The 13,074-nt window shown below is 43.5% G+C and overlaps 1 protein-coding gene across 1 annotated transcript in view; it reads left to right on the top strand.

The window, feature by feature from the left end:
- The window catches only part of spag9b (sperm associated antigen 9b), a 59,390-nt gene that overhangs the window by 17,335 nt on the left and 28,981 nt on the right, over window positions 1-13,074 (top strand). The window contains exons 3-4 of the mRNA XM_080746928.1: window positions 2,547-2,617; window positions 3,100-3,194. Coding sequence (XP_080603054.1) covers window positions 2,547-2,617; window positions 3,100-3,194 — 166 coding nt within the window. The remainder of the gene's footprint in view (window positions 1-2,546; window positions 2,618-3,099; window positions 3,195-13,074) is intronic.

The raw sequence follows: 13,074 nt of genomic DNA, 5'->3' as shown, positions 1-13,074 counted from the left end.
CACTCTGAATTACCCATCTCCATTAATTAAAAAAGACCAGCTTCTCAACTTGTTTCAACTTGTGTTAATCCCAGGGAAGAGAACCGTTCTGTACAGTGCAACAAGGTAAACATACAAACCAGGAGGGCAAAGTGTTAACTATAGAAGGTGTGGTAACTCAGTTTGCTGGGTGAACTCTTGACTAGGGCTTGGCGCATAGCCGTCGTAACTGAGCAGATGGGACACTTTAGTGCTTCAATCTCCGTCTTTGTGTGATCGTGACATTGTCTGGCATAGCCAGACTAAGCGTGCACACATGCACAAAGATTGTCATGGTGTTTTGACTACAAACGGTCAATGTCAGCCAGCAGCCACAATGGAATAGCTAAGCTGTTGGCTACATATCACTGAGACAGACGGTTACTCCATAGATAAGTCTGTGGTTGTTTGTTTAGGATCTGCATGTAATCTGTGTGTATAAAATGGTAATTTGGGGCTAATTGTGTGTCACTTTCCAAAAGCAGGACACTATTACTGCTAACATCAGGGAATGTATTGGTGTCTGGGGCACACATATGGGTTATGGGAACCGAAATACGGTTTGTTTGAAAAACAAAAACAAAAAACATTAATGATGACATCATTGAACTTATTACTCATGGTGGTTAAACAGAAGGATAAATGCTCTTACACTATACGATTACTTATTTATTGAGGATAGTGTGTAACTACTACTGTCAAACTAAAACTACATGCACACTGCACAGCGAACAGTATACTTTAATAATGATTAAATGGCATAATAATTTCTTTAAGCTATATAGTATATAGTATGTTTTATTTCTGCTTCATGTAACACTTTTAATTGCCTTATGCTATACAAATACTGTACACTTGCCCTGGTTTTTCCTTTATAGCGCAGAAACACTGGAATGTTGGTGTTTGTGTTTTTTCAACTGTTCTACTGTAAACAATTAGGCATAGTTGTTAAAGGAGGGTATATATCACATGTATTAACTAGGAGTGTTTGGACATGATCTACGTCTAATACATTTGCACTACATAACCACAGTAGATGGTCAGTGGTGGAAGACTGCAGGGGATGACGACCAGGAAGGCAGCTAATGATGAAGAATTCAGCAGAGTGGTTGTGTTGTTTGGCCTCAGCTTAAACCTGATCACTGACTATAGTAATGTAGGATTGTGATTTAGGATGTACTTGATGACAAAAAGGGCTGCAATGCTGCATGTCTCCAAATCATCCTTTCTGGGGAAAAAAATGGGGAGAGCTTTCGTGGTCCACTGAGGACCCCTTGTGGCTCTGACATGTTGTTACAAATTCAAGTAAATGGATCTGAGAATATGGGCTACAAATGATTTTGAAGGATGTGGTGTCACTGGTGTGTCAGTAAATTCCTGAACTGAAATTTGTCAGAATGCTTTGATCCATTCTTGCAAAAAAAGGTTTGAAATCTCACTGCAGTCTTGCAATTCTATTCTAGTTTACTTTGGAGCACAATAATATTTTATCTTGGCGTAGAAGCTTTTTTTTTATTCGGCAATCTGAAGACTAACCTGAAGACTAATTGAAATTCCTTAAAATGGGATTGACATTCAAAATAGTCAATGCAAATCTGCCCTCCATCCCCTCAGTACCTGCATATCTGACCAAACATGTCCAAAAGGTTAGCGACACCCACAGCCACAACACCAGAGGGAGCGCACATAATGATCTGATAACACAAACCCATAAGACAAATATGGGTAAATTCTCCTTCTACAACACTGCCACCCAGGTGTGGAATTCCTTGACTACCTCCCTTAAGACATGTAACTCGCTCTTACTGCCCTGAAAACTCACCTTTCACGAGGCCAGAGAAGGAGGTAGTTATCACTTCTCCCATAGACAGGCGAGAAGTGACCTTACCTTAGCCCCACCCCTAGTTTCCCCTATCCTGTACATATAGTGTTTTTATAACTGCGATATTTTATTGAATGTTTCTTTGCTTGCTATTTGTTATGTCAATGAATTCCTAGTCTCGCGTAGCCAGACAACTATTCCACAATCTCTGAATGCTATATAGAGTCTGGAACAGCAGCTCCCGAATGGCGAGTATCGAAAACGGGCATTAACGTTCAAAATAATATATTTTAAAATGTCATTTCTGCTAAGCAGCAAGCTAAACATGCTTATATGATTTTTATTTATATAATGATAAATATGTGTGATGTGAGACTGAAACGGAAGTGACGTGGGGGCTTCACTTCCGCTTCATCTCGCACTCGCCGTTTCTTCCCCGGTGCGCCAGACTGTATGCCGGGAGCATTTGACCAAATCGCGGAGGCAACAGTCTGGCCACGCGAGACTAATGAATTACATACCAAGGACTTCCAACGTAGAAAAGAATGTAAAAGGTCTTATTTGGGATGTTCCTTTTAGGCAGGGTGTTTAACTGTACTAGTACTGTACTGCATTTCTATTGTATTTATTGACTACTTGTACTGTTCTCCATTTTTGTCTAATAAAATAATCAATCAATCAATCAATCTGTGCATTTTCTTTACAGTTAGCAGACTGGAGGAGAGGGAAGCGGAGCTCAAGAAGGAATACAATACTCTTCATCAAAGGCACACAGAGGTATGCTTGTATGTATACTAAAACCTGCCACCTACACACTCAGCAAAGATAGTTACCATATTTTGTCCCTGCCTGACTCTAGCAGCTGTGCACAGACACAAGGCAGTGAATACGGAGTGTAGTCTATGTGATGACTAAGGGCCTAATGTAAAATTGTTTGTTCTTCACTGTCATCAAAATGTTCCATGCGAATGCATACATGATTTACAGAAGACAGTGGTTCTCAAACTTGGGGTCGGGACCCCAAGTGGGGTCCCCAAATTATTTTGTGGGATCCCCAGATGATTGGCTCTAATAGAATGACCGTGGACACATTTGCTTGGACAATTCCCCAGGCTCACAGGAGAGCAAAATAAAATGAAATATTATTGATAGTGAACATTCTACCGCTTTGTGCAATCCAATTTCTATTCAAAATGATGGTGTATGCACCAGCAAGGAAATGTAATCCTTTCATTTATGGTGTTTTGTGTGTTGTCCAGATGATCCACAGCTACATGGACCACTTGGAACGAACCAAACACCAACAGATGATAGCAGCAGAGACCGCGGACACCAACACACCCAGTAAAGCACGGTGAGATACTGCTAGCCTGGCATAGCCAGACAAATATCACTGTGTCGAGAATAGTCTGAAATCTCTGTGTGGAACCTGCATTTCCAAGATCCAAATAAAAAAAATGCCTCTAGTGATCAACCCGCCCCACATTTGCATAATGGGCCCTGATTGGTCCCTCGCTACTTTGTAGGAAGTAAAATCCAATCACAACTGAGCGGTGCCAGACCAAATCTGCTAAGGGCATTATATATATTTATTACCCGGCTTGGTTGAATGCTTGATTCTGATTGGTCAAGCGCTGAAATCAGCAGTGAATTATAGGTGAATAATGACCGCTCCACTCTATTCACTATATTCCTGGTCCTCTCTATGGAGGCTGCCATTTGCTTTTACAGAGGGCGCTAGAGAGATTTTCTCTGTGTGCTGCTTCAAAAAACATCTTTTCACTTCCTCCCAAGTAAGGAAGTGACATCTGTTGCCAGATTTTGCCAAAGAAATAAGCTCAACAGAAGCAACTAGGCTATATACTTTACATTTACAATTGAAAATAGCAGATCAGCAAGCTCACAATGTGTCACATTGCGACACATTGTGAGCTTGTATATTTGCTATTTAAAAAATATTGAGGAAAAAAAAAGAAATTAGAATATTTTTGAAACATTTTAACAACATAAATCTGTATGGCGGTCCCTGGCACCACATATTTTCAGATGGGCGTCTGCGACTGTGGACAAATATGTTAGTCTGGGCCCTGGGGTCCTTGATATGAAAAGATTTGGGAACCACTGGTTTCCCAAATATTAGAAAGTAAGCCCAATAAGCAACTATACTATTTTTATAGACACACATTGCTTATTATAAGCAGACATGGCAACCCAGGTACATACAGAGCCCAGAGCCCAGAACGCCAAAAACTGACACTTTAATGCAAGGACAACAGGAAACAAAATGATGTTTTTCAGGCCAGCTTTTTCAGCCTCCGCCTCTTTCAGGATATGAACAGGAAGCCGGGGGCGGGGCCAGGAATAACGTGAATAATGCACCGCTGCCTAATCAACTGCTCAGAACACCTGCTGTATTCAGGCTGCACTGTGTAAATGTAGTGCTGTATCCAACATGTCAGCCATGTAAACAAACACACAGCGTCATTTACAACTAAACGTTGCTCTCAAGAATGTTTTTAGAAACATTTGAGGCGAGAAATAGACAACACAGTATCAGAAAATGGATTCTATTTGATCAGCGCTTCCTTGTTTTCCAAGGCGACCGTGTGGAATACTTTCAGCAGTCTGTAAACAAGGAAATACTTTGTTTTGTTTTTAGTTTTGAGTCAAATTATTAATTGTATTTATTAGCCGGGTAATAAGTGCTATGGGGGAATTATCAGCTTGTCGTGTCCATATAAGCCATAATGACCGCGCAGCAAGACCTTATCGCATACTTGATTTCCTGTAGTGTGCCCGGGTGTCAAAGGAAATTATTATATCATATCATCGATGTGGGGAACGTTTGGTTCAACAGGATGCCTGCCTCATGACTTAAATTATGTCTCATGTCTCAAATCATTTCCACAATTGTCTCAGCGAGGGAGTGCTCACATGACGTTGGATAATCCATGAATGAGGTTGTTGCACTGTGACTTTCTGGTTTGGGGATGAAATAACTGTCATCCCCTCCTAGATAAACCTTTTTTTTTTTTCTTTTTTTTTTTGCAGAGCTACTCCTCCCACATTTTCGGTGGCATGCACTTGGCCATATGTCAAATCGACCGGCTTCATCGGGAATCGATTCCTTGCATTTTGCTAAGATATACGTTATATATAGTTTAATTTATACCAGTAAGACTCCCTAATCGGGAGATAAGTTGGTCGCTTATCTCCACAAATAGGCCAAAAGTTTGTTTTACCAATTATCAAGACATACGGGCAGTTGACAGTTTGCCATGGTTACTCATTGAAGTTGAATCTCCATATATGGAGATAACCTACGCATCACACTAAGTCTGACCTCACCAGCCCATATTTGGGCATGAGCAACTTATGTCTCCATATATGGAGATATGATGACATCACACAGTCCTCAGCCGATGATGTGGCGTGATGTCATACAATACACAAACGAGCCCTACAGTATAAAGGGGCAATTCTTGCCAGGAAAGAAGCATTTCTTCGACTCAGACCTTATCGCCAGGGTTGGCTTATAGCAGCTGTCGGTAGGACCATATATGGATTCTGTTAGTGTGGATCTCCTAACAGGGCATCATCTGGGATACAATCCCTTTTATGCCCATACATGGAGATCCCTAACAGAATCCCTTTCATGCCCATATATGGAGATCCCTAACAGAATCCCTTTTATGCCCATATATGGAGATCCCTAACAGCATCCCTTTTATGCCCATATATGGAGATCACTAACAGCTAACAGAATCCCTTTTATGCCCATATATGGAGATCCCTAACAGAATCCCTTTTATGCCCATATATGGAGATCCCTAACAGAATCCCTTTTATGCCCATATATGGAGATCCCTAACAGAATCCCTTTTATGCCCATATATGGAGATCCCTAACAGAATCCCTTGTATGCCCATATATGGAGATCCCTAACAGAATCCCTTTTATGCCCATATATGGAGATCCCTAACAGAATCCCTTTTATGCCCATATATTATGGAGAAATCCCTGCTCTGAGTATCTGACATAAGTGTGATGTCACCTGTTTATGCCCATATATGGAGATACCTGCTCTGCGTATCTGGTTGCTATGGTAAACAGTTGGTTGCTAGGGTAAAAAAACATGGTTGCTATGGTAAACAGTTGGTTGCTAGGGTAATCAGTTGGTTGCTAGGGTAAAACCATGGTTGCTAAGGTGGTTGCTAACGTACACTAACAGACCAGCAACAACAGACTGTTGCCACAGCAACGTACACAAAGGTTTGTGTACACATGTGGTGTGATGTCATACTGATGCGGAGATATGAGCAGGGCAAAGGTGTGACGTGTGACGTGTGACGGACGGACGGACGGCCGGTGGAGGTTTTCATTGCGACCGTCAGGGAGCAGTTTACTACCAGTAAGACTCCCTAATCGGGAGATAAGCGACCGTTTTATCTCCACAAATAGGCCAAAAGTTTGTTTTACCAATTATTACACTCTATGTGAACATTTACATCAACAAATCCCAAGTACTATGCAGAACGACCCATTTCAAGTTTTTAATGTGCAACAATATTTAGAAAATAGGTCTACAAGCTGACAGTCCTCGTCCCTTATATTCCCATAGGTTATATGGAGATCTCAGTGTTTGTCAGTCCTTGTTCATTTATGCCCATATATGGACATCTCTATATCTACTGTAACAGTCCTTGTCCCTTTATGCCCATATATGGAGATCTCTTAACTGTAAGTCCTTGTCCCTTTTATGCCCATATATGGATATTCCTGATGTCATCAGTATATGAACATATATGGGCTTTCTGATATGCCCATATATGGAGATCTCTTAACTGTAAGCCCTTGTCCCTTTTATGCCCATATATGGATATCCCTGATGTCATCCGTATATGCCCATATATGGGCTTTCTAATATGCCCATATATGGAGATCTCTGTATCTCCATATATGGGTATAAAAGGATACTTCAGGTCTGACATCAGGTTTGTTTATATTGGGTTGCTAGGTTTGACATCACAAACTCTATGGGCCATCTGACCTAGAAATCTATATTTGGGCATAGATGACTCATCGTGACCTCATCACACGTCGACCGCACGTGTGACGTGCGGTCGACCGCACGTGTGACCGACGGATGGCCGGTGGAGGTTTTCATACTAAACTGCGACCTTACGGTCGCAATGAAAACCTCCACCGGCCGGCCGTCCGTCGGTCGGTCACACGTCACACGTCACACCTTTGCCCTGCTCATATCTCCGCATCAGTATATAGGGCTTGTTTGTTTATTGTATGACATCACGCCACATCATCAGCTGTGGACTCTGTGATGTCATCGGATCGCATCAGTATATAGGGCTTGTTTGTTTATTGTATGACATCACGCCACATCATCAGCTGTGGACTCTGTGATGTCATCGTATCTCCATATATGGCCATCTCCGTATATGGAGATATAAGTCGTCCATGCCCAAGTATGGGCTGGTGAGGTCAGACTTTGTGTGATGCGTAGGTTATCTCCATATATGGAGATTCAACATTCCAGGCAATGCTCTCTTCCCTGGTGAGAATTGCCCCTTTATATAGGGCTTGTTTGTGTATTGTATGACATCACGCCACATCATCAGCTGTGGACTCTGTGATGTCATCGTATCTCCATATATGGCCATCTCCGTATATGGAGATATAAGTCGTCCATGCCCAAGTATGGGCTGGTGAGGTCAGACTTTGTGTGATGCGTAGGTTATCTCCATATATGGAGATTCAACATTCCAGGTGTAACTATGGCTACCCGTATGACGTGAGAGGTGGAGGTTGTGATATTTGTGGAGATAAGCGACCAACGGTCGCTTATCTCCCGATTAGGGAGTCTTACTGGTAGTAAACTGCTCCCTGACGGTCGCAATAAATCTCTCTCTTTCGTGTATTCGTGAATTAATTTGCTCCATTGACTTTAATTAAAAGTTAACATTTTCCCAAATATGCAGATGACTGACATCATAGATGTCTGACATCATAGACCACAGTATGTCCATATATGGGCATTCCAAGATATGGGCTTAATACTGATGACATCAGCGATCTCCATACATGGGCATGAAAGGGACGAGGACTGACACAGATCTCCATATATGGCTATTAATTTGTTTTGTGAATACAAATTTCCCATTGATTGGAAATTTCAAATAGTAAGACGAAATTGACCAAACGGACCCTCCACTCATTCCTACACATACTTTCCTCCCTACAGGCGAGCTCTGCAGCCTGCTAGAAGTAGGTCAGAAGTAGGATGGAAGAGAGGAAGTTAAAAACAACACACATATAGCTTTATCGAGACCGTAGGTCGCAGTTTACTATCAGAACAGTCACATCTTGTCTGTGTCTGTCCGGACGGCCGGACAGGTAACCCTTGTCTTTTTTGTTGATTGACTCTCACACTCTGACATCACGCTCTGTCATCACTTTGATGTCATGGGAACCAAATCCCTTTTATTGCCATATATGGAGATCCCTTTGATTGCCAGGGGAACCAAACCCCTTTCATGTCCATATATGGAGATCCATGATGTCATCAATATTAAGCCCATATCTCTGAATGCCACAATATATAATCACTGTGAGGTCAGGGGAACCAAATTCCTTTTATTGCCATATATGGAGATCCCTGTGATGCCAGGGGAACCAAATCCCTTTGGCCAGATGGCCAAGACATGGTGCGGCCTCGCCCTTTAGGCATCTAACTGGTAGATACTGTATTTACGTACTGTAAATGAACTATCAGGTGATGTTGGCAGGAAAAGGACATGAGAATATTATGAGAATAGAACGATCTTTGTTCTGTAACAGAAAAGTCTACAGTCTCAGTCTGCAAATGTAATATAGCTGAAGACAAAGTTGTGCACTAATGCTTGCTTATGTGCTTAATTATTTGGGCGGGCACCATTTAGAGCGCTCTGCTGGTATTTTGAGAAAAAGCACCTTTGAATGCAGTCTGCTACAGTACATCAGTCCATGTTGTCTGTATTTTGTGAAATAATTGCATAGGTTGTGTTGTAAATGTATAACACCTACACACAACAGTTGTGACCTAGTGTGTGTCTGAGAGAGCGAGAGGGAGAAAGAGTGCTTGAGATAATAACTTGAACTTATACAGTGCCTTTCAAGAAACTCAAGGATGCTTAGTGAATGAGAGAGATGAGGAGAGTGAAATTACTGTACATTCCCTGTGAGTTTTGTAAGCGTATTAATCTTCTTGACAACGGAGCGGGTTATACAACTTAATTAGCATGCTCTTCTTACTTTGGGAAAACAGCTTTTGTTCTGCTTAGTGATGGAAAGTGCCTCTGTACTGGAGCCTGGGAATTTTCCACCAATCTAACAGAGCATTGATTGGATATTTACTTGTTCACATTTCAACCAATTTATTTGATTGTTATTGTTTTTTCATTGTTTATTTGATCATCTCACATACATTTATACAAGTCATACATCCACAAATGTATAATCACTGTTTGATTCCGATAATGATGATAACTATTCCACTCCTGGGTATGCGTGCAGTGCACCCAAACAATGTGCAGACTTGAGACTGCAACTGCAACTCCAGATCCCATAACCCATGAGGGAGGGCGAGCTCTTCTGGCGTCCCCAACCCAGGGTGGCGTCCCCACGTTGGGGTCGCGTCCTAAAGGGGGAACGGAGCGCAGGCAACCTCAGTAAAACTAACACTGTTGAAATTCTAACACGCCGACGCGTCGTCCCCTCACTGGGACGCTCCCTCGTGGGGTCGCGTCCCCACCGTGGGCGGCAGCTGTTCGCAACTGGTAAAAACAAACCTAGCCCAGCCTTATCCTCCCCTGACCCTTCTTTGTATTTACCTACTGTACCTACCCGGTACTCTTTTTTGCACTGTTCTTTTTTTTTTCTTTTTTTGTTCCCGACTATATCTACTGCATAGTACTGTGTTCTATCTGTCTGTCATTCAATGTTATTTGAGATGGGGGAATTTCAATGGTTTCCTGTGCAAATAAGCCAAGTGCTTTTCTAGGTTCTCCTTTTAGTTGACCTTATACCAGTGAACTGTACCGTCATGAAACTGTACCTTTTCCTATGCAAACTTCTAATAAAGTCTTCAATCAATCAATCAAACTGTGGGGATGCGACCCCGGGTCGGGGACGCCAGAAGAGATCGCTCTTGCTGTAACCCAGGGGAAGAACGCTAATAAACAGCTTGCATTTGGGAAAGGTTTAAAATATATTAATTTCAGATCGATTTACCAATCCACTGAGAAGACAAATGTACGAGAACATCCATGTAACCGACACAATTGATGAAAGATGCTTTTGAAATGAAATGAAAGACTATACTACATGTACCCCAGCCAGCCTTGCTGTGTCTGCTGCTTGCTATGCGTTTAAAAAGTCCATTATAACTTTGCGTTCTGTGTTTGCGCGACCGTGTGTGTGTGTGTGTGTGTGTGTGTGTGTGTGTGTGTGTGTGTGTGCACGCACGCATTACAGTAGCCCTGAGCCCAACAAGTACAGCATGTTATTACAATATAAAGAGGAGAGCAGAGCACAATTAGACTACTCCTTCAGTTAATGACGACACGCTGCTAGTTCCCACTGTTCTTGTCCCCTGCACTCACACTCGACCATTCACAGCCGATAAACTACAGGCTGACAGGAGGCATATGGAACAAGCTGCCTCAGCATCCGAGAGAGGGGAGGGGGGTAGGGAGGCATGGAGGGTGTGCGTGAGGGTTGGGGACGGGGGTGCCCGCAGAGAGAGAGAGGGGAGGGCGACAGAGGATTCTAGACTAGTCAGTGACGGAGTTCGCAGCTCAGCCAAGGAAGGCAGAAATATGAAAAGGATCACCTGCTGAAGACTAGGGGAGGAGAGGAGAGCAGCTGCTGCATAGCCAGTAGCTCTTCTCCAATCTCTCTCTCTTTCTCCCTCCTCTGAATGATGTCAGAGTGAGGTGTGCACGCCAGCCTGTGTCTCTGCTACCGTACAGCCTCTCTCAGGCCCCCGTTACAGCAGACTGTGCCACTGCTGCTACCGTCTCTATCGCGGCTGATTGGGAGGGGGGGAGAGTGGGGATTACCGTTATTGTGGTTGCTGCGTGGTGCGAGATCGCTTCTCTGCCTCCTGCTACTACTCGCTTTCTCTCTTTCCAGCCTGAGCTTTTCACAGCATCACTGGCTGGTGCTCTGCTGGCGTTGGTTCTTCTTGACTCCCACTTATACAAGGACGCAGGAAGAGTGTTGCTGCGGTCGGACTCTAGTGGACGGCAGCACACATCTGTGGAGTTGTTTTGGAAGCGGTCTCTCCAACATAACCAGGAAGTTATGTTTTTTTGAACGACCTGACGGGAGACCTGTCCTGCTCGCGAGTTCCCCACCCTGCCCCGCCCCCCCTCCCCTCCTCCCCCTGGCTGTACCCCTGGTCCCTGGCGGGGTGCTGGGCCGGTGATCCGGGGGGGCCATGAGCCCCGGGTGTATGCTCCTGTTTGTTTTTGGCTTTGTGGGGGGAGCAGTCGTCATCAACTCTGCTGTGCTGGTCTCTCTGTCCGTGCTGCTGCTAGTTCACTACTCCGTCTCTACCGGAGGCTTACCTGCCCTGCCCTCCCTGTCTGCTTTACCAAGACCCAGCAGGTACAGCCATGTGCATGCGCGCGGGTGTGTGTGTTTGTGTGAGAGCATTTCTGAAATTTATCTACTGACATGTCCAATATAGGAACATGGGTTTGAAAGTGCTTAAACCAATGCGTCATCTCCACACACAATGCATTATATTTCATCGTTCTGCTCCTCGCATGTCTGCATTCTCTGGTAACCATGCAGTCACTGTTATGACCATTCAGAGACTGTTTTCTGTAGTCAGACACTGTATGAGTCTGCAGGCTGATAAGTGGGTCAGTAGAGAGAGAGAGAGACAGAGGCCAGACAACCTGAGGGAACTGTCATGCACTAGGGCTACTCAATTATGACAACACATTTGATTGTGATACACCTGATACATTCTGCAATACTGAGTTGTCTATGTACTTTCGATTTACTCTTGACTTTACATATGTCTCTGTTTTTAGAACGATGAAATGAGCTGTTATTGGTAAACATGATCTCAGTGGTAGTCTTGCGTAGCCAGACAATCAGAGGTCTCCGCCTACTGTTACGTTTACAGACATGTAAATTCATTGAAGAGGCTTGGACCGCAGAGAAAAACGGCAGTGCTCATGAACATACTACTATGAAAACCAGTCCTGTTACCGTCCCAATATCACAGACCGCACTGAATTCTTTGCATTGGTTCTGCGATTCTGTTATTCTCAGAGAAGTTTGCACCCAGCTATAGCCCATTTATTGAATTCAGTCACCAAATATATCAGTAGGCTGCACGAGACATCCTCAGTGGTAATAAAATGAAACTCTTCCTCACTCTTCACTAGACTTTAGTTTGTTAGAAATAGGTCTACCCTCCTCCCTATGAGACAATTTGCCCACCTGGCCCCCAAACTGTGGAATAAACTCCCTGTCGCACTTAGAATTACAGACTCACTCCCTAGCTTCCGTCCTGGACTGAAGACTCACCTCTTCAGACTCCATCTAAACCCATAGCACTACTGTAAACCTCGATGACCACACAGGAAGCTAGATAGTGTTTTTAGGTTTTAGAAAAGTTTTTTACTGATTAGGTGTGTGGTCTACCTATCATATGTTTTTTCTAGATTGATATTCCTGTGCATTTGTTGTATTGTTGTTGATGTACCGACATATTATATTGATGTATTACCTGCTTATTGTAAGTCACTTTGGATTAAAAGCGTCTGCTAAATGCCTAAACTGTAACTGTAAACTTTCTGGAGTATGGGGAACCGTCACTGAATGGGTGATTTTTAAACCCTGCCACCCTCTCCAGTTTAGAACAAAAGACAGCCTTGGTCATCATTACTGCCCTGCATGTGACCTCTGCCTCTCTCAATATGGTGGTGTGTCTATTGTTTACTGGGTCCTGGGTTTCAATAGTGCCTGCTGCCTGCTGCTTTCATCATGGCAGCCATTGTTCTCATCCCACTGTACCCATGATGGTGTTGGGTCATTGTGACGGGAAGCTGGGTTTGAAATTGGCTCGTGGTTAACCCGTCTGCTTTTTCCCCCCCACTTGTGTGTGTGTGTGTGTGTGTGTGTGTGAGTGATGGCTTGGTCTGATCATCGATCATACT

Source organism: Nannobrachium achirus (genome assembly GCF_963921795.1).
Source record: "Nannobrachium achirus genome assembly, chromosome: 18".
NCBI classification, from domain to species: Eukaryota; Metazoa; Chordata; class Actinopteri; order Myctophiformes; family Myctophidae; genus Nannobrachium; species Nannobrachium achirus.
This window is presented reverse-complemented; position numbering and strand designations above follow the sequence as displayed.